General features: G+C 46.7%; 1 protein-coding gene across 30 annotated transcripts in view; it reads left to right on the top strand.

Annotated features, from left to right (window-relative positions):
- LOC122613623 (microtubule-actin cross-linking factor 1) overlaps positions 1-26,425 on the top strand; it is a 68,471-nt gene that overhangs the window by 23,397 nt on the left and 18,649 nt on the right. For 19 of the 30 annotated variants that reach the window (XR_006325699.1, XM_043787885.1, XM_043787896.1 and 16 more), the window contains 10 exons: positions 3,949-4,228; positions 4,287-5,200; positions 5,264-5,632; positions 5,867-6,785; positions 7,122-7,752; positions 7,863-7,998; positions 8,968-9,051; positions 9,770-9,991; positions 14,482-14,612; positions 14,820-25,287. Coding sequence is in view for 29 of the 30 variants with exons in the window: in XM_043787885.1 (XP_043643820.1) it covers positions 3,949-4,228; positions 4,287-5,200; positions 5,264-5,632; positions 5,867-6,785; positions 7,122-7,752; positions 7,863-7,998; positions 8,968-9,051; positions 9,770-9,991; positions 14,482-14,612; positions 14,820-25,287 (14,154 nt within the window). In the remaining variant the exon portion in view is untranslated. Of the gene's footprint in view, positions 1-391; positions 531-3,025; positions 3,789-3,948; positions 4,229-4,286; positions 5,201-5,263; positions 5,633-5,866; positions 6,786-7,121; positions 7,753-7,862; positions 7,999-8,967; positions 9,052-9,769; positions 9,992-11,818; positions 11,948-14,148; positions 14,347-14,481; positions 14,613-14,819; positions 25,288-26,425 lie in introns of those variants that run through there. The other 11 variants (XM_043787891.1, XM_043787889.1, XM_043787890.1 and 8 more) reach the window with 7 other exon arrangements.

The following is a 26,425-nucleotide window of genomic DNA, read 5'->3' on the forward strand; positions in this document are numbered from 1 at the left end:
TGGCAGAGGCAGTGGCGTCGGCAGCGAAGCCAGCAGGCCATAACGGGGATGGCAGTGTTGGAGTGTTGCCACCAACACAACTACACACGCACACGCACAGCTGTCAGCACGATCGCGATTCCATATCCATATATTCCATATACTGTAAAGCTGTGCGACTCGTGACGCCGACGTCGACGCGAACGCCAACGCAGGCAGCGATCGCCATGTGCCAATTCCACTTTGTTTCAGCTTCGCTTCTATTCTTGCCTGTAAACAAAAAAAGCGAGGCAGCACAGCGACAGCGACGCCGACGCCGACAGAAGCGTCAACACCTGGCCAAAGCCACACTTTAAGCGTTTTAACTTGGCCCGATCGCTTTTAGTTGTTGTCGAGACGCCGCCGCACACATTTCACGATCCCTCTCCATAAATATTTGCAAAAACAAATAGAAATTAATTAATTGCATGCGTTCCACGGGAACCGCGGAATTTCACAACTATTTCCAAACTACGGGAACGCGTTTTGAAATCCCGGAAATTCTTTATAAAGTGTGTGTGTGTCCCAGAAAACCCCCCAAACCCAAAACCAAAGCCAAAGTCTTAGCCCCAAAGTGATTTCAATCAATTAATGCGACTTCGCATGATGTCAGAATCTTGCGTTATAATCGCTCTGTTTCTCTGATTTATTAAATGCCGCCAATTTCAATTGATTTCAATCTCTCGCAATTGAGCTGCATTTCAATTATTTTTTTATGACGACTTTATTGCCAAAGTGCGGGGCACGGTTTGTTTCAATTCGTTCGTTTGTTTGCAAACAAACTGCCCCGCGAACGGAGTCAAGTAGCTGTAAAATAATGACGTACGCCCCTGCTGATCTCCCGCCCCCTTTCCTATCATCATCGATTCCATCTCGTTTCGGTTTTGGTTTTCGCCGCGTTCCAGTTCGTAGCTTTGAAAAACCATTTTTTGTGCGTGTGTGTCTCGTATTTTATTTAGCAATTTTCAACGCTCTCCTCAAGTGGTTTATTGTTTGTCTCGTTGTCTGAGGATGCTTTATTAAATCTAATTTATATGCCCACAAGTCGGCTGAATCTGGAAATGCTAGTGAAGATCACCCATATCGAAATTAACTGCTTACGGTCTGTAGTTTGTTCGGTTTTCTTCCGTTCTTAATTAGCTTTAATTTATGAATCTCATTTTGGATATAATGAATCTCTCTTCAGAAATCACTTTCAAGTGATTTAGTGTGTTATTCACAACATTTAATGTTTTCTTAATAGCATTTCGTGTCGCCAAAAACCTGAATTTCAGCCATTTCTTTAAAGAAATACAAATTAGTTGGCAGCCCATTAGTCTTCTACCTCACCGAGCTTAACTACTGAAGGTATTTTGAAATTTTGATTGGTTTTAAGTGCATTATCCATTTAATTTACAACCTCGAGTTGCAATCATTTTCTGAATTAATGCTCCTTGTCGTGGAGCAATGCAAATTGGCAGGCAAGTTTAAAAAGCGCACATCTCCAAACTCTGAACAGTAGCCAAAAACCCAAAATAGGCAAAGACCAGATTGAGCTTTGCCGCCTTTCAAAAGACTCATTGAGAATGTCAAGCCATTAACGCCTCTTAGAGACGCCTCCACAGACACTTTTTCGAGCTGTTCGCTGGGGCCCCAGGTATTTTTCTTATTTCTCTATCACTATTTTTGTTTTTGGCATAATCACATAAAACAACGCAGATCGTTTATAGTGTGCTTAAAACGCTGCAATTAGCATTTTTGGTAGTGTGGCGATGGTTGTGAATGGATGTGATGTGTGTATTTGTTTGTCACGGTTCTGCGCAGGCGTGAAACGCAGCTACATACTATATGCATAACCTCCAGTTAAAGTCCGTTCTCCATTACCAATGCAAAACAAACATTTGTCGTGCTTTTCGTTGGGTGGGCGATCTTTTTGGCCTGGCCAACTGTTTTATTGATCTTGAGCTATATAGATTAATCGAGAGATTTCCATTAAAAGCAGAGGCGGTTACAAGGCGGTACCAATATGTTTGCAATTCTGGAACATTTTGTCGCTCTTTCGTAATCCAGCTGCTAGCTTTCTTTATAGAGTCGCTAAACATTTCGTTCACTTCCTGTTTACTTTTTAAGTGGAGCCCTAAAAAGAGTTAATTCTCGCATTCTCTCTTCCATTGCTGCATTGTATCTGTCTAAATTTATCACACTTGCGAATTATTTGCCCCTTCACTTGAACAATTACTGTTGTTTGTTCTGATAATATTGACCCCAAATATTTGCAAATAAATTTGTAGTAAGCACAGCACGTAAGTGGAATATGTGTAATTCAGCTATTTTAGATTTGAGTAATAGATCTTGGAGCTTTGTCAAAATGTATTGGCATAATATCTAGCCATAATGATAAAGACCCCTCTACATATGGAAGTTCAACAGTAAAAAAATGGGTAATATATTCCAACTTTTTCTTACACTTCCTATAGTGCAAACAAACCGGTGAATTCGTATTCCCATATTCCCTGTTCCCCTACCAAATCGTTCCTCTCCCCATTTTCCTATGCAAAATAGGCTTGCGTGTTCCGAAACTAATGAATCTCTGCCCGTGAATCAGCGGTGTACATTAAGTTTTTGCCGTAAATATACACACATTTGCAAAAAAAAATATATAATGAAAAAAAATGACGGCAGCAAAAGAAGCAACAAAGTAGCGCCAAGAGCAAGACAGACAGACAGTTGGGATAATTATGTGTACGTACAACACAATAAATAATTCGCAACAACAATGGGGCCCCTCCCTGCCCCTCGGCATACCTCTTACCTTGCCCCATAATTCTCCACTCCACTTTGGCTCCGTTCGGTTAAATTTACTCCACTCCAGTTCTCGATGGGGTTTCTGACAAACTCCAGGGCAATGCCAAATAGTACCAGACATCCGGTGCTAGTTTGGGATTTGACTTTGGCTTTAGGTTTGGCTTAATTAAACTCAAATTGTAAGGACCGGCAAATAATTAAACTTATTTTGGCAATCACGCAGAATAACGAAAATCGGCGCAAAAGAAACGCGGCAAAACGAAACGACTCTTCAACGAACCTTAGAACGAAACGACTCAAAGTGAAACAAACGAAAGTATCGATAACTGCGAAAGCAGTTCGATTATTACGATAACATGCACTCCAGCTCGCAATCGACGCTGAAGCGCACACAACAACTGGTGCGGCAGACGAATGGCGGCAGAGGCGATGTTCTGAGCAGCGGGTCCGAAGTGGTCCACTCCTCCCGTGGCCCGGCCATAACCACCAATATCGATGACTCGAGCTTGCGGTATCGTCATGAGACAAAGAGGGAGCGCACTGTGGAGGCGGTGATTACGGATTATCCAGGTGTTTCTCCCCTGGGAAGCGTTCCTCATGAACGAACCAACTTTGAGCGCACTGTGACCTTCCAAGATCCCGCTGGCAATTCACGTCGCCTTTCAGAAACTAGAGCTTTGGTTCCGTCCGGTGCAATTCCGTCGTCATCCACCCATTACCAACAGGTGACGCGGAATAAACGCATCTCCACGGAGGTTTTGGGCTCCAGTGTGGAGAGCACCAAGACATCGCAAAGAGCGCCCAATGGCCATCGCCGTGTTACCACGCACATTGTCCGAAAAGTGACCACTTTGAGCCGAGCGGAGGAGAATGCTCAGCCTGCCGAGGACTTGTTGCCTCCGGCCAAAATGATTCGCAGCTCGGAGTTAGAGTATCGTCGCGCCCTGCCGCCGGCTATAGAGTCGTCGTCCTCGCAGCGCAGAGAGGTAAACATCAAACTTCGGAAGACAATGCAGGATAACAAACTCTTCTCTGAGAATTTAAATTAGGCGACCACAGTTTTTCTCTGCTCCTTTCAATCAATGAATTTCCTTTCGGCTATAATTTCAACCTTCATTACTTATTATTTAACTTAATATTTCACAGATCTCCGATATTGTTGTGGGCAAAGAGGACAACGTATCCGCTCGGGAGGCTCTGCTGCGCTGGGCACGTCGCTCCACTGCTCGGTATCCGGGCGTACGTGTCAACGACTTTACGTCGTCGTGGCGAGATGGATTGGCTTTCTCGGCGTTGGTGCACCGCAACCGACCGGACTTGCTTGACTGGCGAAAGGCAAGGAACGATCGGCCAAGGGAGCGCCTGGAGACGGCCTTCCACATTGTGGAGAAGGAGTACGGAGTTACGCGCCTGCTGGATCCTGAGGGTGAGTTAACCATAAAATTCATATGATGATCCATTTAATGGCAAACCCTCTAATTTAGATGTTGATACCAACGAGCCGGATGAGAAGTCCCTCATCACGTACATTTCATCGCTGTACGATGTGTTCCCGGAGCCACCGTCTATTCATCCACTCTTCGACATGGAGTCACAACGTCGCGTGCATGAGTACCGCGACCTGGCACAGCAGTTCATCTACTGGTGCCGCGAGAAGACCGCCTACTTGCAGGAGCGTTCCTTCCCGCCTACGCTTATTGAGATGAAGCGTCTGCTGAGCGATCTGCAGCGTTTCCGCACTGAGGAGGTGAGCGCCCGCAAGCGCGAGAAATCCAAGCTCATTCAGATCTACAAGGAGCTGGAGCGCTACTTCGAAACGGTGGGTGAAGTCGACGTAGAGGCCGAACTGCGCCCGGATGCCATCGAGAAGGCGTGGTATCGCATGAACACGGCGCTGCAGGATCGCGAGGTTATCCTTCAGCAGGAAATTGAGCGACTAGAACGGCTGCAACGACTGGCCGATAAGGTTCAGCGCGAGATCAAGCATGTAGATCAGAAACTGACCGATCTAGAGACTCGTATTGGCGAGGAGGGTCGCCGCATTGAGCGTCTGCATCCCGTTGACGCTAAGAGCATTGTCGAGGCGCTCGAAACCGAGATCCGGCACCTGGAGGAACCCATCCAGGACATGAACCAGGACTGCCACGTGCTCAACGAGGGTCGCTATCCCCATGTCAGTGAGCTGCACAAGAAGGTCAACAAATTGCACCAGCGTTGGGCTCAACTGCGCACCAATTTCCACACGAACCTGGTACAGAAGCTGTCCGGTTTGAAGTATCCCGTCCACGAGACCACGGTGACGCGTCAAACGCGCATGGTGGTCGAGTCCCGTCAGATCGACACGAATCCCCATTTCCGCGATCTGCAGGAGCACATTGAGTGGTGCCAAAACAAGTTGGTAAGTACAAGTAAATCATATGTCGTCTTGACAATCCATTAAACGACTGTTTTCGTGTTGCAGAAACAATTGCTTGCCGCTGACTATGGCAGTGACCTGCCGTCGGTCAAGGAGGAACTGGATCGTCAACAGCACGAGCACAAGATCATTGATCAGTTCCACACGAAAATACTCAACGACGAACGCCAGCAGACGAAGTTCTCTGGAGATGAGCTGGCTTTGTACCAGCAGCGTCTCAATCAGCTGCAGAAGGTGTATGCCGAGTTGCTCAGCACCTCGACGAAGCGTCTGTCCGATCTGGACTCGCTGCAGCACTTCCTTGGACAGGCCTCGGCGGAACTGCAGTGGCTTAACGAAAAGGAGCAGGTGGAGATTACGCGCGACTGGGCGGACAAACAACTCGATCTTCCCTCCGTGCACAGATACTACGAGGTAAGTGGTGGCTTATGCATGCCCCAATGAATACCCTTAGAGCTAGTTTTATATATGTGTTGTGCTTCTATCCGTTTACAAGCGTGCATTTGGTAATGGCGACGAGGTAAGAAGACAAATTGGTTTACAAATACCATGAGAAATTTTCTATTGCAAAAAAGAACAACCAACCAAGTGCACTTATAAAATACTTTTAATGTCTTTACTAATAAAACCATTTTTATGGCCATCCAGAACCTAATGTCCGAACTGGAAAAGCGTGAGATGCACTTTGCCACCATCCTGGATCGTGGAGAAGCCCTGCTGAACCAACAGCATCCGGCCTCCAAGTGCATCGAAGCCCATCTGACAGCCCTGCAACAACAATGGGCATGGCTGCTGCAGCTGACCCTTTGCTTGGAGGTTCATTTGAAACACGCCACGGAGTACCATCAGTTCTTTGGCGAGATCAAGGATGCCGAGCAGTGGCTGGCCAAGCGTGACGAAATACTCAACAGCAAGTTCTCACAGTCCGACTTTGGCTTGGACCAGGGTGAAACCCTTCTCAGGGGAATGCAGGATCTGCGCGAGGAACTGAATGCCTTTGGCGAGACAGTGGCGACACTGCAGCGAAGGGCCCAGACAGTTGTGCCTCTAAACAAGCGACGCCAGCCGGTTAATCGACAAGGACCTGTGCAGGCCATCTGTGCCTACAAACAGCAGGGTCAACTGCAGATCGAAAAGGGCGAGACTGTTACGCTCCTGGACAACTCCGGACGTGTAAAGTGGCGCGTGCGCACCGCCAATGGTCAGGAAGGACCAATACCGGGCGCTTGCCTGCTACTTCCACCTCCCGACCAGGAGGCAATCGATGCCGCCGAACGTCTGAAGCGACTGTTCGATCGATCCGTAGCTCTGTGGCAGAAGAAGCATCTGCGCCTGCGTCAGAACATGATCTTCGCCACCATTCGTGTGGTTAAGGGCTGGGACTTTGACCAGTTCTTGGCCATGGGTCCTGAGCAGCGCACGGCCATCCGGCGTGCCCTCAACGACGATGCCGACAAATTGCTGAGCGAGGGTGATCCAAACGATCCGCAGCTGCGACGCCTGCGCCGCGAAATGGACGAGGTCAATCGCTTGTTCGATGAGTTCGAGAAGCGTGCTCGCGCCGAAGGTAAGTGTGGGAGTACTCGTATGGGTATCGGTATTAACAGGGGTTTTCGAAGGGTAGGAAATAGTTTTCGCCTCGCTTTTCAATTGACGGCGCTCGCCAGCTGTCCAAAACGTTTAATTGATGGAGGCTAATTGAATTTAATGCTTCTGTATTTTCTATGAGGCAAGTGGCAAGCAGGAAGACAGAATGCGACTTAGTCTTGTCAAGCCTAGTCAACCATGAAGAAGCTGTTCGCAAGTGTCAAAACAAGGGGTAATCTTGTGCACTTCTGGGATATCTAGTCTAAACGATCTCATAATTTTGTTTACAATATTAATCGTTGTTTATCCTTTGCAGAGGAGAGCAAACAGGCCAGTCGCATCTTCACCGAGGAATGCATTGCCATCAAGAGCAAACTGGAAGACATGGCCCGTGAGCTGGATAAGATTATACTGGCTCCGTTGCCCCGTGATTTGGACTCTTTGGAGCATGTGCTCGAAGATCATTCGGACTATGAGCGCAGGTTGCACCTTTTGGAGCCTGAATTAAAGCATCTGCAGGAGACTTTCCGCACGATTGCATTGAAGACGCCAGTGCTGAAGAAGAGCCTTGACAACCTCATGGAGCTGTGGAAGGAGCTGAACACTCAGAGTGGCCTGCACAAGGACCGCTTGAAGCTGCTCGAGGCCTCGCTTGCTGGTCTGGAGGACAATGAGCATGTGATTTCCGAGCTGGAGAACGAGCTGGCCAGGCACCAGGATCTGCCATCGACAACTGAGGGCCTGCAGCAGGTGTATAAGCAACTAAACCAAATGCAGGACATCATTACAACACAGCAGCCGCAAATGGATAAGATGAACGATGCGGCCGATCAGCTGGGACGCATGGGAGTGCCAACCAAGGTGCTTGGCGACCTAAAGCGACTGCACTCGAACGTGGAGCGCCTGAACACGCGCTGGAGTGCGGTGTGCAACCAATTGGGCGAAAGGTAGGTCCACTGGCGCCACCTGCTCTCTTTCTGTGCGGGTGTCGCCTCATTGGCGACCACAGATGGAGATGAACCTGCCTCTCTAACAACGTGTTACTTTGCTTTTTCAGAATGCGCTCATGCGAGACGGCTATCGGGCTGATGAAGAATCTCCAGTCGAGCGTGCAAGTGGAGGAATCATGGGTGGATGGCACCACGCAGGGACTGTCCGCCATGCCTACCGCCACTTCGGCGTACGAACTAGACGTGAGTACAAAGACGTTGCCCCTGTAAAAAACGAGATTAGCATTTCGATAAGCGATAGTCTCTAGCTCTAGATCTACATAGATCCTTGTACAGTTTTTCCGAGTTTTAGCTGCCCTATAGGGTCTCATCCAGAGATCTTCCTTCGCAGGCCAAACACAAAGTATATATACATAGCCTATAAATGGAAACCGTAGTAGCCATTGACCCGCGTCCAAAGTAGTTTGCTCCCACAGTTGTTGCTCCTATTTTTTGTTGGTATTAAACCTGCCGGTGTTGGACACGTCTCCGTACTCCTATATATATTTTATATGTGTTTATCTATTTTGTATTTTGTTTTTGTACTACATTTCCATTTGTTAACTGTCCCCACAAGCAGAGAGCAAATCTCCAGTCCCTCGTCCGTATTCTAGCAGTAGTTCTTGTCTAATCCAACAGCAGTCTTTGACATGTAGTGCTGGTCACCACCCACATAAGCATACCATATGTACATATATATACACAGCAGACGGACCTCCAAATGTGGCCAAATCGACCACCTACACAACAATACCCATATAAGTAAACTGTAGCGATATTCCCCCGTCCCACGACACTGTAAATTGATACCAAATTTGTGTAGTAGTTTTGAAACTTACCTACTTTTATGTTTGTAGTCTGGTCCCCTTAGAATTATAAGCTGCACCTATACATACATAGTCCGATATCAAATGATATGGGCACCTACATTATATATTTATTCACCCAGTATTATCGTATTTGTAGTTGAAAACTAATTGTATATGTATTTTTGTCTAATTTTTGTATTTTCACCAAACCAAAAAAATGTTTAAACTTTTTCACACAACAATCAAATATTACACACCCTATAAATCAACACAAAATGATCAAATTATAAAAAAAAAACAACCAAATCGATTTAAAAATCCTCAAAAAATGTCGAACACCAAAAATACCCCTCGCAACCTATAGAAACTGCTCGGAGCTGCAATCGAACGAAAACCAAAAATCGAAAATGTCAACGTGGCTGGAGGACGACTTATACGCGAAGCCAAGGTAAAAATTTGAATGCCTGATGCGGTGTGATTGATCTGAAAACGGCTGACCCATCGTAACCCGGCATCCGCGGGTTCCAGATGCACATTCCATGTGCAACTCGATCGCTTGTCATACGATTCGATGGACTAGGCCTAGCCAAAGTTGGGTTGCGATAGGTCAGTTGGTGGCCGAGTGCCAGCACTTTACGTATGACTGTGTCGAGTGATTGTGGATATTTCGAACGAACACCGAAATCCCTCCCTTTTCGTAAAGAAAACACTTTGTAGCCCTATACACCTCTTAGCTGTTTCTCTACCGAATCTCCAATATATTTAATGCTTTTTAAACCATTTACCGGACTGTAAGCTCCAATTCTTAGTTATCTTGCGGGTAAAAGGTGCGTCAATAACACTTGGGTGGAACAGAAACAACCTGACAAAAACAAACTTAAACACACAAGCAACCAAACAAACAACCAAAACAACCAAACAACAAACCAACCAAACTTACAAAACAAACTAATTAAAAAGCAATTTTACCAAAAAGTAATTTTGTATTGATTAATCGATAAAATAAAAAGCACTAAATATATCAACAATCCCCCTTTCCTTGCCTCCTGAAAAATAAAACCAAATTTGTTTAACACACAAAATTACTAACATTTAACCGAAATTAACCAACCCAACCAACCAATCAAACAACAATGTCAACGTGGGACCCTGACCTTCGGGAGCAGATCTACGATAGCAAATGCCTGCGCTTCGTGGACTGGCTGGTCGAGGCCCGTCCGTCGTTCTCGCCGCCTCGCCGGGATCTCCGGCCGGCGGATAGCGATCCGGGCGCCACACAGTATTACAGCCAACGTCTGGACAACCTGAATACGAAGTACGACAGATTGCTGGAACAACTGTCGCAGAGGCTAAAAACTGCAATCGAAGTCAATGGCAGCGATGGTCTGGTGAGTAATCCAGGTGACCCTTTCCCGTTGGAAGGATCTTTGCGAGGTGGTGACGTCAGGGTCTATTTTTGTTTTGTTTGTTTACCTCGTTGGCTGGGGTTAGGCGCAAAGTATTCAATTGTTTCGTAATCGCCGCGTAAAGCGGGGTTCAAGTTCAGCAAACGAGTTTTTATGCTTTCGTTTTCTACAAGTCAAGTCGAGTTTTCAAATGCAAATACGTACGTCTCTGTGGTATCATTGTATCTCCTCCTCCTCCCCCTCCATCTGTGCCTGTTTCTATCTGTATCTGTATTTGTATCTGTTACCGCTCCTAATGCCCGGCGGTTGGTATTATTGAATTAACCTTCAGAATCGGTGCACACTGACGGCAGAAGCAGCGACATTATGACATCACATTAGATGGCGAATTGACCAAACATACCGTCAATGGCTTGAAGTGTTGCCGCCATAAATCACAACTTGATTAATTTATAAAAATTTAAACTATTTTTTTCTGTCATCGTGACCGTCGTTGATCGGCGCTGTCGACTGATGCAGTAATTTGTTTAATGTATCAAATTTATTTATAACCATTGCATTATGTCAGGAGTTTCAATTCAAAGAGGAACAAAAACGATAGACATTGTCATGTGCCTGACCAATTAGGCAAATGGGTGACAGATTCGAATTTAATAATGACGACGTCGAATTCTATAAATATTAATGAGGCCCCAGCATTCATATGGGTTCCTACATACTCGAATTTCAATGCCAGGGAACGTCATCAACATCTTTGTCGCCATCTGTCAACTTCTCTTGTATTTTTTTGGATTCCAGTTCCCTCTTATATTGACTATTTTTGTTCAACTGGTTCTTCATTTGTTTATTTCCTAGCCGCTCCATCTCAGAAATTCAATTAAGAATCCTATTAACCAACCAGATTGTGACTGCTTCGAAAATATTTGTTTGCAAATATTTAGGAGGCAATTACCATATTGTTCCAGTGGAGTTCAGATCGCCGTACATGGTGTAAACATAAGTTCAATCAACTTTTGCTAATTCTCTATTGAGACTTTATGCCGTAACGAACAGCATCATAAATACTACAGTGAGAAAAGCCAAAGATACTAAGAAAATTTAAAGATGTATTCATTTAAGATGTATGTATAAATTAAAAAGGAACGTATTTGGTTAAAGGACAAAATATAAAAATTGTAAAACTCCATGCTATCATTGTTGAATTGAATTGGCTAAAGATCTTAGCCCCAAATTTTTTTCCATGTACTTGATCCATTTCAAAGTAATCCGAATTTGTTGTTTTGGGCTCTATTGAGGCTTTCCGAAGGTGTTGCCTTCGCCTCGAGCGTTGGAGTGACATCATAACTGCTCCATTACCACTTCGCCTTCAAGCCAACTTGATATGCATAGCAGGGGCGGGCGCAGAAGCTCCGCTGGCTTAACTAGACTGAAAAGCGAAATAAGTTATTTAGAAGGTTAGATGGCGGCACAAACTGGTTTCATCTTTTCTTCTGATACTATGTTCTCGACTTCCGTGTATTGTTTTCGACTTTAATTTGGAGCCAACTCCAGTTGCGAACTCCCTGCCCTTTCCATGCCCAATCTCCCTCATTTCAGGCCTTTGTAAATAGATTGTTTATAATGTTTTGGCGCAACAGCTGGGGAATGCTCACCGAAAACTAGCCGGCATTTGTAAGCTCCCTCTCTCTCTCTCCCTCTCTCTGTGGCAATTGTTTCTCTGAATCTCAAAAAGCTCGCTCGCTCTCCACTTGGCCAATTGGTTCTCGGAGTGGCGCTGCTCCATTCAGTACCGAAAGCGACGTGGTTGTGTAACGTCGCGTATCCGCTGTGTGTGCCGCCTTGCTGCCGGTGAACGAAATTTAACAAAGGCCAAAACCTTTAAAACCTCCGGTTTTGTTGGCATTCGAAGTCTATGGAATTTGAATTCGAATCGAGCGTGTAATTATGAGTGAATAGTTGTGATAACTAAACAAGCAAATAACTTCCCAAACTCAAGTAGAGAATATTGCTCATCCGCCGCATGGGCAGACATGATGTCACATATACGGCCGGATAGAAAGTGTGTCCGTGTCGTTGTCGTGGTGCCTTAAATTTCAATTAAATGCGAACCGTGTCGCATTGGTCTGCTTTTATTTTGTTAATAGAAATTTAAATTCGCTGCCGCCATCGACCCACGTTTGAATTTGTGTCGCAAAGAGTTCTATTATAGCCCGAAATGAAGTCACTGGTCGAGTGCTTTGCAACAACTCGAATATAACCGAAACGCAAACAGAAGAGTGTGAAAACGAAAATAAAAGAAATACATTATTAATATAGCCTTGAACATGTCGCAAGAATCGGAATGTTGATATTTTCGGCCGTCTGTTTTGGTGTTAATGAAAGCGCACACACAAAAAAGCGAGAAAATGAAAATCTATGACTGAAATTCCGTAGTGAGTCAGCACGTTTAGGGTCATTATAAGTTGCATAAAACCATAAAATGCTGCACTTAAAACGAAAAGCCAAAAATCGTGGAAACTCTGCCGCTCGATTGCTAGCTGACTAGCGTGAATTATGACTTCCTATCAACAAGAGGATCGCGGGAGTGTCAGGGCTGGCGCTTATCTAATCTATGAGGTGCAATCCATCAGTAATGATGTGATGCTTTGAAATGAGCGATCGGTTTCCCAGGAAACACCGGAATGCCGGTGGAAGAGTGTTTGGTTGTTCGCCTACCGTGCACTTTCCCTTTGATTTTATCGATTAAACTAGATGCCTCCGTGTGCCTTTGCATATATATATTTTTAGAGGCATTCTAACGATAAATCAGGAATGAAAGCGAGCGTTTTGGGGTCTTTGCCTCCACTGAAGCAAAAGGCAGGCGCCTATTTTCGTTGTGCCACAAAGGCGAGGTCCCATTGCAGGCTGCATGCTGCGTGCTGCACGCTCTCGTTGGAGCTTTTCCTCTCTCGTTTGGGCGCTCTTACCCCCATTTAAAGCCGGCACAACGTGGCGTATTAGTCATGTTATCAGTGTCAAGCGCATCGCAGCCGATTAGGGCCAAGAATCTGTTTAATCTGCTTGCTTATGAAACCCCACTTCATAGGGAATCAATTTGTGCTTTAGTTCAGCTTTAGTTGCTCGCTGTGCGGGCGCTCGACAAACTTGTTTCATTTATAATCAAATATTCGCCACTCTGATGACATCATTGTTCTCGTACTCGTATTAACTGTCTAAGTGTGTGTCGGTGTGTGTTTTGTTAATTATAATTTATTTGTTGCTTTTACCAACTCTAGGGCAACCTTGAATATCAACAGCAACAGCAACAGCAGATTAGTTGTTTATTTTGAAAATGCAAATCATAAACGTTGATCACTTTGTAGACTCGCATTCAATGACTTCATTTGCAGCCCTCTTTCAAAGTTATATGTATGACGTCAATGCAAGTGCAAGTTGGGGCTACGACCTGCAGCCATATGTCAGTCATTTGCCATTGAATCACTGACTCTGCCAAATGGTCAATAAAGATAAAAATTAAATTACCAGATCCCTTCGATAAGACGCACTCCGGATCCCCAACTCTTTCCGGGTAATCACCCATTTATTTTTTTTTTTTATGGTTCGGGCCTCTTGAGAGAGTTTGCACTACATATTTGCAGAGCGATTGAGGCCTTCTCCCTATATAGCGTCATTTCTATTTTCATAAAGGCTATGGGTTTGCTTTTTGTGTGCGTTTTTTCGTTTTTTTTGTTTTCACTTAACTATACATATGTGCTTCGTGTGATTTGTGTGCGACGGTGCGGGGCTGATAAAAATGTATCCTTGTGTGTGACCCAAAGAACCGAATCCAGTGAATGATTTAAGTGAATCAACAAACAATGTAGTATAGGGCTGTATTAAGGGCCGATTAATACTAGAAGTCCAGTGACGACTACCGTAAAATTGTTGTGTTTATGTCTTTCGACAATCTTGGAAGTATTTTTAGTTGCTTTATCGCCGGTGACTTTATCTCGCGGCCATATCAAATCACGCTCACGCATGCCATAAACATTCCACAAAAAAAGTTTGAGACTTTACGGCAACTTCAAAGTGACGCGTCTTTCTAAAAATCTTAGCTCGTAAATCTCTAATTGTATTTGTCACAATTAAATCTCGCGCAGTGCATTCAAGAAGCCCCTAAGCCAACGAAACAAATACCAATTGCTGACTATGACTTTGTCGAACTGAACCAAACGAAAGCCTTAGACATGCCTCAGCATAGATCGGGTCGCAAGGCGACTAAAACCAAATCCAAAACCCAAACCACGACTGTCCAAGTGGCAGAGGAAAGTGACTACGACTTTGCGTTCGAGTTTCAGGTAATACTTCATCTATCCCCCCTTCCCTGCTGCCCCGCTATCTCCTCGCAAAGATTTCAACGAACCGAGTTTAATTTGCCTGCCCAGTAGGTTGTTAACTTTTACTAACCGAAATTGCTTTCATTTGGCATTTAGCAATACGCTGAGAGTCTACAGAAACCGCTCAAGACCTTTAGGGTTGACTTCAGTGCGGGCAGCGTGCCAACTGGCGATGGCTACGCTGCGCGCCAGGAGGATCTCTACACCACTACCTACAGCACCACACAGTAAGTATATGATATATAGTAAAAATATTTGGAATGAATAATAATCTCCAGAAAGAACGAAATCGACTGTTTCCGGTTGTACACACATTCCTTTATTTAATATTATTCAATTATATATGTATAAACATAAACATGTATAAATGTCTAAGTTTGTGTTAAAATTAAATGCCACCATGCTCTATTAAAGTTCCAATCCAATCCTTTCAGAATCAGCTCAACGAAGACAACGAAAAGCTCCACGAAGAGCGTCTACAGTAGCGATGGCTTGGATGCCGCTAGTCAGGAGGTTAGCACTGCTAGCCTGCCTCAATCGCAGATCCAATTCAATGAAATCCGAACGCTCAAGCGCTCTCAACAGCTGGGTGGCCATTCCGTGCTGGATATTGCCGGAATACGCGATCCGCGTACGGGTCGCGTTCTGACCATCGGGGAAGCCATCCAGCTTCGCATTCTGGACGTGCGCACTGGCGAGATGCTGGTGGGTGATCGTCGCATCACGCTGGAACAGGCTGCCGAGCAAGGACTGATCGACTTGCAGCTGGCGAAGCAATTGCTTGAACCCGGTGCCGGCCGAGATGCAAGCGGACGGGAGCTGTCGCTCCTGGAGGTTATTCAGCGCGAGATTAGCGAAGCGGAATCCGGTTACGAGACGGCCGAGAAGCGGATCAAGGTAAACAACACGGTCACCGTAGAGCAAACGTCCGGAGAGCTGGGCTCTCCCGAGAATCCCCGCAACATTGCCGACGCCATTACCGCGGGGAGTGTGGACACCAAGACCGGCCTGTATCGCGTCAAGTCCGGACAGACGATCAGCCTGGCGGAGGCCTACGAGCGTGGCTACCTCATCCGGCACGAGTCGGTGACAATCAAGTCGAATGCGCTGTGCCTGAGCGATGCGATTGCGCATGGCCTGGTCGATGGCGCCGGCTGGATAGCGGATCGCAACTCCGGCGACAAGTTCCGGCTGGACTCGGCCATTGCCAATCAACTAATAGACGCGAGTGTTCGCGAAGTGGTGGACGCGAAACGCGATGCGAAGATCACACTGCAGGAGGCACTGCAGTCGGGCGTTCTAAATGCCAAAACGGGTCGGTACGTGAACGAGGTGACCAAGGAGAAGTTAACCTTCGCAGAGGCGCGCAACCGTCAGTTGATCGTGAAACCGTACACGCTAAAGGACATCTGCGATCTGAACCTGCTCGATAAACAGGGCCAGATCACGAGTCCCATGCGACGCGAAAAGTTGAGCATTATGCAGGCCATCGAGGCCGGTGTACTCGACGGTAATTTGCTCAAGTGCATCACCAAACGTAAGGGTGAATTGGTCACCCTTCAGGAGGCCATTGCCGACGGCATTGTTTTGCCGGCAGAGAGCAAGTACCGCGACTTTATGACCGGTGAGCTGATCAGCATTCCGGAGGCGGTGGAACGCGGCCTTATTAGCTCGGTAGCGCAGCGTTCGATCTTCGATATTGACGGGTTCAAGGATCTGAGGAGCAATGACTATGTAAGCTTTAATGTGGCCCTCTCGCGCGACCTTTTGCGTCGCAAGAGCACGGGCTTTGCCTTAGAGACGGGTAGGGATAGTCTGGTGCCACTAGAGGTGGCCGTTAGCGAGGGACTGGTGCGCCAGGAGGTGTACGAGATGTTTAGCCGCGGCATTGGTGTTCAGAATGCCAGTGGCAATGAGCTTAGTGTCTTTGATTTGGTCTATCACAATCTGATTGACCCGAAGACTGGTTACCTTTTGGATCCCAAGACCGGGGAGACGGTGCCCCTGGACACCGCCATCGAGCGGAAGTTTATCACTCCGGAGGGTGCTCTCCTACTAAGTAGTTTGCTCAATATCACTTTGACCACGGAAACAGTGACCCGGACGATCAATCGTTATGTGACAATCAGGGCTGGTTCCCAGGAGCCAGCCGACAGTGTCTTGCTCACCTTCACGGAGGCAGTACGGCAAGGTTTCATCGACGAGGAGAGACAACTCTTCAAAGACCCCAAAACGGGCAATATTTACTCAGTGCAGCAGGCCCTTAACTATGGCTTGTTAGTTCCCGATAGCAATCAAACAGTTCCGGAGCCAACAAATAGGAAAAAAACAAAATCCACTATTACCATTGTGACCAAGCAAATCATACCGGAAGCAGAGCCCATCAAGCTAAACACGCAGCACACCAAGTACGTCGAGAAGTCGGTGGAGATTCCTATTTCCCAGGAACTAGTAAAGCCGCATCGTGTGGTCTCCGAATTTATTAATTTGGAAAAGTCCAGCTATATCGAACAAAATGTAACAGAGCGTCAGATCATGGAGCTGCCTCCAGGAGGATGGCGACTAAAGGACGCCATTGAGCAGCGTCTGTTTAATCCAGACACGGGAGTGTTCCATGTGCAAGGCACAGATCGATTGGTCAACTTTGAGGAGTGCATCAACAAGCAGATTATTAACAATCTATCGCTTTCAGTAATTGATCCTAGCACTGACGACAAGATCTCCGTGCAGTCAGCCTTCGAACGTGATATTTTGGACAGTTATGGCAACTATACGAATAGCAGAAAACAGGTGCAGGGCATGCGCAGTGCCATTGACGAGAGTAAGATCATTCTGGAAACTGTACCGGCTACGAGAGGTGCCAACCAAAAGACAATTCTTCGCATCACTAAGGTAAACAACATTCCGGATGTGTTGGAGGTCTCCACGCCCCTGAAGGATGCCCCGCCCAAGTTTGTAGAGGTGCTCACCTGCCAACGAGAGCTCGCCTCTCCAGAGCCCCTACAAATTGCGCCGGGCGCCATCTATGATCCGTCCACTGCCCTAGTAATCTTCACGCAAACCGGAGAGACTGAAAATATCTTCGACGCCGCCCGTCAGGGTCTGGTAGACGAGCAGCTAATTAAAATTGTGGATCCGACAACCAAAGAACCCATTTCCGTCACCGAGGCGATAGCGCGTTCCATTTACGATCCCAAGACAGCCACTATTCTCGATTCTGAGGGACAACCGGTGGATTTGATCACTGCAACAAAATTGGGACTATTGAGTGTCGTAGGTGCTCCATTGGTTGCCGCCGAAGGAGCCCTAAGAACTGTGCGTTTCGTCACAGATCCACGAACTGGTGAGCAAATCCCAGTGGAGGTGGCCTACGAGCGAGGCATTGTCTCCCGGGATCAGTTGCATCGCGGTAGATCCTTTGACAGTGAACCGACAACAGTCGAGGACAAGGTTGTGGTCCTCCAGAGAATGCGCAAGGTCATTCTCAAGCCGAAGGATGCTTTACGTAAGGGAATCATCGACGAGGAGACCTGTGACATTCTAGAAAACACGAGTAACTTTACTAATCCCAAAGGAGAGGTGGTTAACATAACTGAGGCGCTAAACACGGGTCTCATTGATGGACGTCGTGGTCAGGTCATCGATCCTCAAAACAATAGAGTCTTAAATCTGAGGCAAGCAGTGGAGCAGAAGATTATTGATTCCGAGCAGACTAACCATATTCTCATGCCGTTGGCCAAGAGCTTATCTGTGCCGCGTCTGGCAGGTCAGGGATTAATTGATCCACAAACACAGACTATTGTGCATCCGGAGAGTGGTTATCCTCTTAGTATCCATGAGGCCATAGTATGTGAGGTCTTGGATCCGCATTCAAAACTACAAAAGCCCGAAAAATGCACGTTAGAGGAGGCGATCACGAAGGGCATTATCAATGCAGATGATTCCACATTCAGCTACAAGAACAAGACACTTAACATTACTGAAGCCATTGAAGCCAAGCTTTTCGATCCCAGTTACGATCAGCAAACACCCAAGGTGGAAATTCCGCCGGTGGGTATGATATTCCCAGTTGCTGTGGAAAAGAGCCTTGTGGAACCGTCGAAGCGTGTTGTTCTGCACCCAAGTACAAAGAAAGCACTTCCAATCAAGCAAGCCATCGAAGAAAACTTTATCATGTCCATTCCATACTCACCGAAGCCCGATGCTATCGAGGTGGTGACTGCCATGGAGAGAGACCTCATCGATGTGGCTTCCCAAACCCTGACTGTCCCGTCCACTGGTGAACGTATACCTCTTCGACAAGCTATGGAAAATGGTGTTCTGGTGGTAAAGAATCTCTCAGATTTTGTGATTACCCAGAAACCTATTCCCAAAACGGAGATCATGGAGACGGTGCGTGCTGTGCACACGGTGACTACTAAAACGATTGAGCTTATGCAAGGCTACGTTCTCATTTCTAACAATGAAGTTCAGAACGTTAACACCGGCGAGGTGTGCAGCTTGGAGGAAGCTAAGGAGCTGGGAATCCTGCGCGAAGAATCCACAACTCGGGAGACAAAAGCAGCAGCTGGTGAAAGTCCGGAATCGATTGGCGCTGTTGTTACCAGCGGCGATCAAACTGTGATTGTGGAAGAGCGCACCCAGACAGTGGTGGTCAGTTCGGATACTCGCAAGCAGGAGATGCAAGTAGTCAGCACTACTCAATCCACCAAGGACTCATCCGTTCCAAGTGTAAGTGAAATCGAGACAAAGGGCAGCAAGGAGCCTTCGAAGACGTTGCAAAATGTGAAAGATGCCGCCAAATTGGGTGCCCTGGGCGTAATCGCAGCTCCTGTACTCGCCGGAGGCGCCATCGTAAGTGGCGTTAAAAGTCTTATCAAATCTGTGAAATCTCCCACGGAAGATGCCAAGACCACTGCAAAACCTAATGAACCTCAAACCAGCTTTATTGAACAGGAGCGCCGTAAAGAGCTACAGCCGCAACAAGTGCCAAGTGAGGTGGATAATCTCCTCAGTGAAACGGAGAACTTCATTAGCTCCACGACTGCCAACTTTATTGCCAACGAAAAACAGCAGGATAAGCCGGATACGCTGCCACAAGAAAGAGATCTACCCTTGGAAGTTGAATCAACGAGCACTCTGACCACCACAACAGTAACTACAATAACTACAACAAGTACAACAACGGAAACAGGAAATCAGGAGCCAGTAGTGGTGGAAAATGTCTCGACCACGGTTAAGGAGAATACGTTGGTAGTCGAGCCCAGTAATGTGCCAGAAGATAATACAGAGGTTTCAAAAATAACTGAAACCATAATCACAGTGATTACTAATAAAACAGACACCGTGCCAGAAAAGATAATACAGGAATCATCTTCCGTGGCGTCAGCAAAGAGTGAGCCGGAGGTTACAAAAGACACAAGTTCCAGGCCAGCTGAAAAGGAGACATCTCCCAAGCCCGTTCAAGAGAAACTAACTCCCGAGCCCGCTCAAAATGCTGAATTCACCGAATCAGTTAAGAAAAATCAAACTCCTGAGCCGGATTACAAGGAGAACACTACAGAGGCAGTACAGATCAAACCAAAAGAACCATCCCCTGCACCAACCAGTGAACCTACTTCAAAGCCAGAACCATTGCCTAGAACCGCTAAAAAGGAAGAGATTTCTGAAATTGAGCCCCCCTTCACAGCACCACTGGCTCCATTCGTTGATCAAGTTTCAGACACCAAGATCACTGAAATTAAAACAGAAATCGAAGAGCCTGTTACAAGTTCCCAAACTATCACAACCATTACCACAACGGTAAAAACAGTCGAGGAACAGCCCACAGTCGAGGAAGTAACTGGGATTAGCAAATCTGAGAACATTGTGGATGTGCAAGCTAAGGAACCAACCGTCCAAGAACCGATTAAGGTGAATGAAACGAGCGATGACACCGCTAAGCCCGAGCCTGCAAGAGAAATAGTGCTTGAAGAAAGGGTTGTCACTGTCGAAGAGCCAACGATCACAGAAACTACTGTAACAACAACAACTATCACTACAACCACATCTTCAAGCAGTGAGGAAGCCCTGCCCCAGGAGACAGTGAAGGAAGCGCCTTCGATTGAGCCTGTGCCTTCATCACCAGTTAAACCCACAGAGATTGAGCAGACAACTAAAGGTGAAGAAAGGAAGCCAGTAGATATTGTGGATAATGCAAAGAAAACGCCAGAGCAGGAGCCTGTGGAAACTATCCCAGCTGAACCAATTAGCACATCTAAAACAACAGAGACTATTACCACCAAGACAACAATTGTTGATGAGGGAAAACTGCGTCAGCCTAGTGATCTTGAGCAAATTGTTCAACCGCAGCCTACCTCGGACAAACATCAATCAATTGTTGATTTCATTGAGCAGGAGAAGGGAAAACAGCCAGCGGAAAATGGCAGCAAAATTTTGCAGAATGTCAAGGATGCAGCCAAGCTCGGCGCTTTAGCCATTGTAGGAGCACCAGTTCTTGCGGGCAAGGCTTTGGTAGATGCCCTAACCACAGAAAAGACACTTAGGCCAGAACACTCCACAACACAAGTTGTGACCGAAACAGTCGAAGAATTACCAACAGAGATAAGTTCCACCAGCACCGCTACACTAGTTACCAAAGTCACCACTACTACTACCACTACAACGACATCCACCACTGAGGGCACTCCCGATGATGAGGCTCGGGACGTAGTTACACTGCCTGCCGAGTTGGTGGATAGTTCTGTGAAGCGAGAAGTGCCCAGGACACTGGCCATTGGCGATGCCATCTCCCAAAAATTGATTAGCCCCGATGAGTGTCAGGTGATAGTAGATGGAGAACAGCAGTCGCAGACCGTTTCCACGCTACTCAAGGAGGAGCAGCTGAGCCCATTAGACGAAGTACAGATCATTGACGACAAACTAATTGTTCTGCAACAGGTGTCTTACCTGGTAGACGCAGACACGGAACTGACGCCTCAGAATCTGTATGAACTCAACATCTACGATCCCGAGAATCAATACTTTATTGATCCTAGTACGGGCCAGAAGATTTCCTTCCATACGCTGGTATTTGACATGAATGTTTTTAACCCGGAAACTATTTTGGTGAAAAACTTTAGTACCGGCAAATACGAGACTCTTACAGCAGCTTTGGAGCGTCCACTTCTGGACAGGCACACAGGTCACATGGTCGATCCGAAGACAGGCAAGAAAATCCCATTCTTCGAGTGCATTGACCGCCAATGGATTATCCGAGCCAATCCCGAGGAGCAAAAGCCATCGGGCATCGAGAACGTGACAATAGACACACAGACAGGACAGGTGGTTCTTGACGATGGTCGGGTTTGCTCCATTGTTGAGGCCATCAACAGTGGCAAGCTTGACATTCAGTCGATATCGGTGCGCGACCCAGTCAGCGGTGAGGTGATTCCACTGCGTATGGCAATTGAGTTGGGGGTGGTAGACATGCAGGCGGGCACAGTGATAGACATTCAGACGCTCAAAGAGATACCCATGGAGCTGGCCTTCCAGCTGGGCTTCTTAGTGCCCGGTGCACGCAAGCCCATTTCCTTGGAGGCCGCCGTTCGTAAGGGTCTCTACGACCCCGAGACGGGAAAACTCTTCGACTCAGAGAGTCAAAATCAAGTCGATGTTCAGAAGTCGATTGAAATTGGTTTAGTTGATCCCAAGATCTCATTGATTGTGGATACTGTTACCAAGAAGGAAGTCAAGCTGGATTGTGCCATCGAAGACGATTTGGTGCTGCCCGCCACGGGTCAAATCAAAGACAACAAGAACAACACTCTGGTGCCCTTCGATGTCGGTGTGCAACAGCGTTTGCTGAAAACCGACAACGTCACATGGAGCCTGCCCGAGTTACTTCAGCGGGAATACTACACGCCCAGCACTGGCAAGGTTCTGAATCCTGTCACCGGCGAGGAGATTCTTCTTCAGCAGGCCATTGAAATGGGCTTTGTGGAGTTAGAAACGACGTTAGTCAAGGACGTCGATCACGATAAGATTTTGCCGGGCAAGGAGGCGGCCAAGGTGGGTCTTCTGGACACAGTTCGAGGAACACTAAGTTCGCCCAACATTAGTCTCGACGAGGCCTTCGTAAAGGGCTATCTTATAAGCACCAAAAAGCCACTGTCCCTGGTCGATTGTCTGCTGCGTGGTCTTTACGATCCTTCGACAGCCAAGTTCACCATTGACGACAAGCAGTTGGACCTGAAGACCGCCATTGCCCAGAAGCTCATTAATCCCGAGGAGCTGGTGTTGCTAGACCCCAAGACAGAGTCTATTATTTCCATTACAGAAGCGATCGCAAAGGGTTATCTTGACCCGATTGAGGGATATGTGATTAACCCATATGCCTCCACAAAATTGTCTCTCCACGAAGCCTTAGAAAATCGCATTCTCATCCCGCCCAAGCGAAAGCGCAGTTTGCCCGATGCTGTCTACCGCGGTCTTTACGACCCCAAGACCGGTCAATTTAGCAACACGGTGACCCGCGAAAAGCTTACAACTGAACGTGCCATTCGTAGGGGCATCCTCGATCCCGATTCGACGGTCGTCAATGTGGGTTCGGGACAGATCATTCCATTTGGGGTGGCCACCGAGACAGGAATCGTGGACAGTAAACATGGTACGGTGAGGGATGCCGATGATCACTCGATTGACTTTAAGGAAGCATTCGATCGAGGTATTTTGGTTGAAGCCAAGAAGCCTCTACGTCTTATTGAGGCTGTGGTGAAGAATGTCTACGATGAGGTGGATGGACACTTTGTCGATCCGAAGTCGGGCGAGAAGCTGAACTTTGCCGAGGCCCTTAACACTAATTTACTGGACGAGCATAGTGTGCAGATCAGAGACTTCAAGACTGGTCTGTACAAGCAGCTAAACCTAACCCACGCTAAAGACACCGGCATTATCGATGCCCAAAATTCCAAGCTACTGTATAACAACCAGACTATGACCCTTAAGCACGCCTTTGATATTGGAATCCTAATGGATGTCAATGCGCCTATCAGTATTCAGAGAGCAATTCATCAGGGACTATTCGACGACAAGACCGGAAAGCTAAGCGATCCCAGAACTGGTCGCCAGATTACATTACTCGAGAGCATGCGCAGTTTCGTGATTAATCCTCACCTGCCCTGCTACTTCGACGAGCAGACAGAGCAGATGTACACTCTGAGCGAGACCTGCAGAAATGGCATCATCAATAGAAGGGAAGGTGTCTTCCGGGAGCCGGGAAGCAATTCGTTTGTTCCGCTGGGCGAAGCCTTGAGCCTGGGCCTAATTGTGGACATTGAGAACGCCGGCTTTGGTCTGTACGAACTACTGTCGATGGGCTTCTATGAAACGTCCACACGTAAAGTTCTGCATCCAGTCACAAATCGCAAGCTTAATCTAAACGAAGCTTGCGTGGAGGACGTAGTTAGCCTGTCATCCAGTTTAGTCAAACACCATGAGACCGGCAAGTACCTTCGGCTAGCCAGTGCAATCAAGGAGCAGTTAATTGATGACTCTAGGGGTTGTTACAATCTGGGCAAGGAACAGTTGGATCTCCAGGCTGCTAGGGCCAAGGGCTTAATTGTTTCCAATCGTCGCCTCCTCAGCCTTGAACTCGTGTTGCGTCAACAACTTTATCGCGCCGAAACAGGCAAATTCTGCGATCCAACAACCGGCGAATATCTCGACCTAATCGAAGCCATACATTCGGGTTTCATAGACCCCGCGACTACCGTATTCAAAAACCAACTTACTGGTAAGGAGTTGCCGCTAACTGAAGCTATTGAGAATGGGGACATCGATGTGTCCAAGGGTAGAGTATTTGATCCCAAGTCTAAGTCAGCCTATAACTACGACGTAGCACTCTCGCGCGGAATTCTGGTTACCGTTACCAGGCCACTAACCGATCGCAATGATGTGGTGCGTCGCCAGGATAGCGTCGAATTATTAAGTCAAACACCCGTGAGCGTTGTGATTAGCAAACCGCGTGAAATGTCTCTCGAAGAGGCCATTCGTTACAACATAATCGATCCCAAGACCGCGCTCGTTCGCGATTTCGATAGCTTTAAGTTCCTGCCTTACTCGGTAGCCGTGGAACGCGGTCTCGTGGACACCACCAAGCGCACACTAGTGGATCCAAAGGCCCTGTACTTTGCCTTCGATCCCACATTAATAGTTTACGTACGTGAGCCGGTCACCTTTGACCAGGCGGCCGAGTCCAAGTGCCTGGACTTGCAGACCGGATTGCTGACTTATGTGCCAGCGAGTGGACCTGGATCCGCACCAGCGGCATCAGCCAGCGACGATAGCGCAAACGATTCGCTGACTGTCATCGAGACGCCCAAGGTATACACGCTCAAGGAGGCCGCCAGTGCGGGTGTGGTGGATCCTGACTCCGCTCTAGTCAAGGACTTGGCCAAGTCCAAGCTGGTTCGCTTGCCAGAGGCCTTCCGAAAGGGATTAATGGATGCCAACAAGGCGAACGTACTCAACACCCAAACCTCGAAGCTCTGCACCCTGCAAGAGGCCTACGAAAGTGGCCTGATCTGCACGCCTAAGCGCTCATTCGGTTTGCTAGAAGCCATCACCTTCAACTTGTACAACCCAACCAACGGGTGCCTAGTTGATCCCTTCCAAATGCATCCAGACATCATCCGGCGCCGCAAGTTCACGCTGGCCGAGGCCATTGGCTCAGGTCTGGTGGATCCTTCGTCGACAGTGGTCCGTGACCCCAGCACTGGGGTCATTGTGCCACTGACGGCTGCCATTAGCAGTGGGCTCATCGATGCCTCCGAGGGACGCCTGACCGACGCCAATGAGCCGAAGAACAACATCGACCTAGTGAAGGCCGCCGAGAAGGGTCTGCTCCTGCCGGCAGAACAGAGGGTAAGTCTCAGATCACTTGAGGTGTACTCTTTCAATTTCTATCAACACCGATCTCGAACCCGGAATTGCGAATGCAAGAAATTACTGAATTACTGCAAGAAATTACAGCAAAATTCTAATTCTAAATTAAAAGCTTTGTTCGTGGCATGTTTGGTATTGTACTATTGATATTGATTTCGATTTTTTAAGACATTTTGATCAGCGCGCTGTCTTTCTATTTCTTTCTGTCTATCTCTGTCTCTACCTAAATCTCAATTTCTATATCATCAGACTAACCAAGATGTGAGCTTTCCACAATGAAAAAACAAAAGAAGCATTCTGCAAATTTACTTTGCAAATCATATTTATTATTATTTTGCAAATCTCTTATATTGCAGCGCATGGCATTCAGTTTTATGTTCTATATAACGTATTTTTCGCTGAGATCGCTTTAAGTTCTCAAGCGACAGCAGCCACAATAATGCAATCAGAGTCAGCAGTACATCACAGATCACATCCAACAAACATGCATCCATAAATATCGTACTCCATCGATCGCGCTTTATCAAGCCGAAGAGCAATGCGTTATGTCTCATACTCCTCCGCATAAATGACGTCGGCAATAGGACACCATATGCAATATATATTCTATCTATATATATTCTATCGATTTGTCTATAACACTAGCATACGAATCTTTCTTCATTCGAACTCGCACTCATCTATTTCTTGTTATTTCTTTTCCCTATATCCAATTGTATCCTAGGCAGTATTTTATGTAGGATCGGATCCTTTTTTAACTGACTCTAATATGCGGTTAAAAATTGATCTGGCTGAGTTTGTGGGACTTTCCCCAGAATACCCCACAATTACCTAGTCTCTATTTAGCTCTTAGTTTTGGAGTAGGGTTAAATTTCCTTTTCCAGCCCCAATGCAATAGCCCAGGCTTTAGTTATTATTTTTAAAATCTTGTTTAAATACCAATTTTCTACCTATTTTCAGCATACATATATAAATATTTTTTACATATTATTTCGTTTGCAGTTTTAATTTGAACAATAAACCCAAACCACAATTAACACTAACCAATATAAAAACCCAACAAAACGAAACCAACCCGAAAACAAAAAACAAAACCATTAAACCGTAGTTAGTGCAT

Source organism: Drosophila teissieri, chromosome 2R (genome assembly GCF_016746235.2).
Source record: "Drosophila teissieri strain GT53w chromosome 2R, Prin_Dtei_1.1, whole genome shotgun sequence".
Taxonomy (NCBI): domain Eukaryota; kingdom Metazoa; phylum Arthropoda; class Insecta; order Diptera; family Drosophilidae; genus Drosophila; species Drosophila teissieri.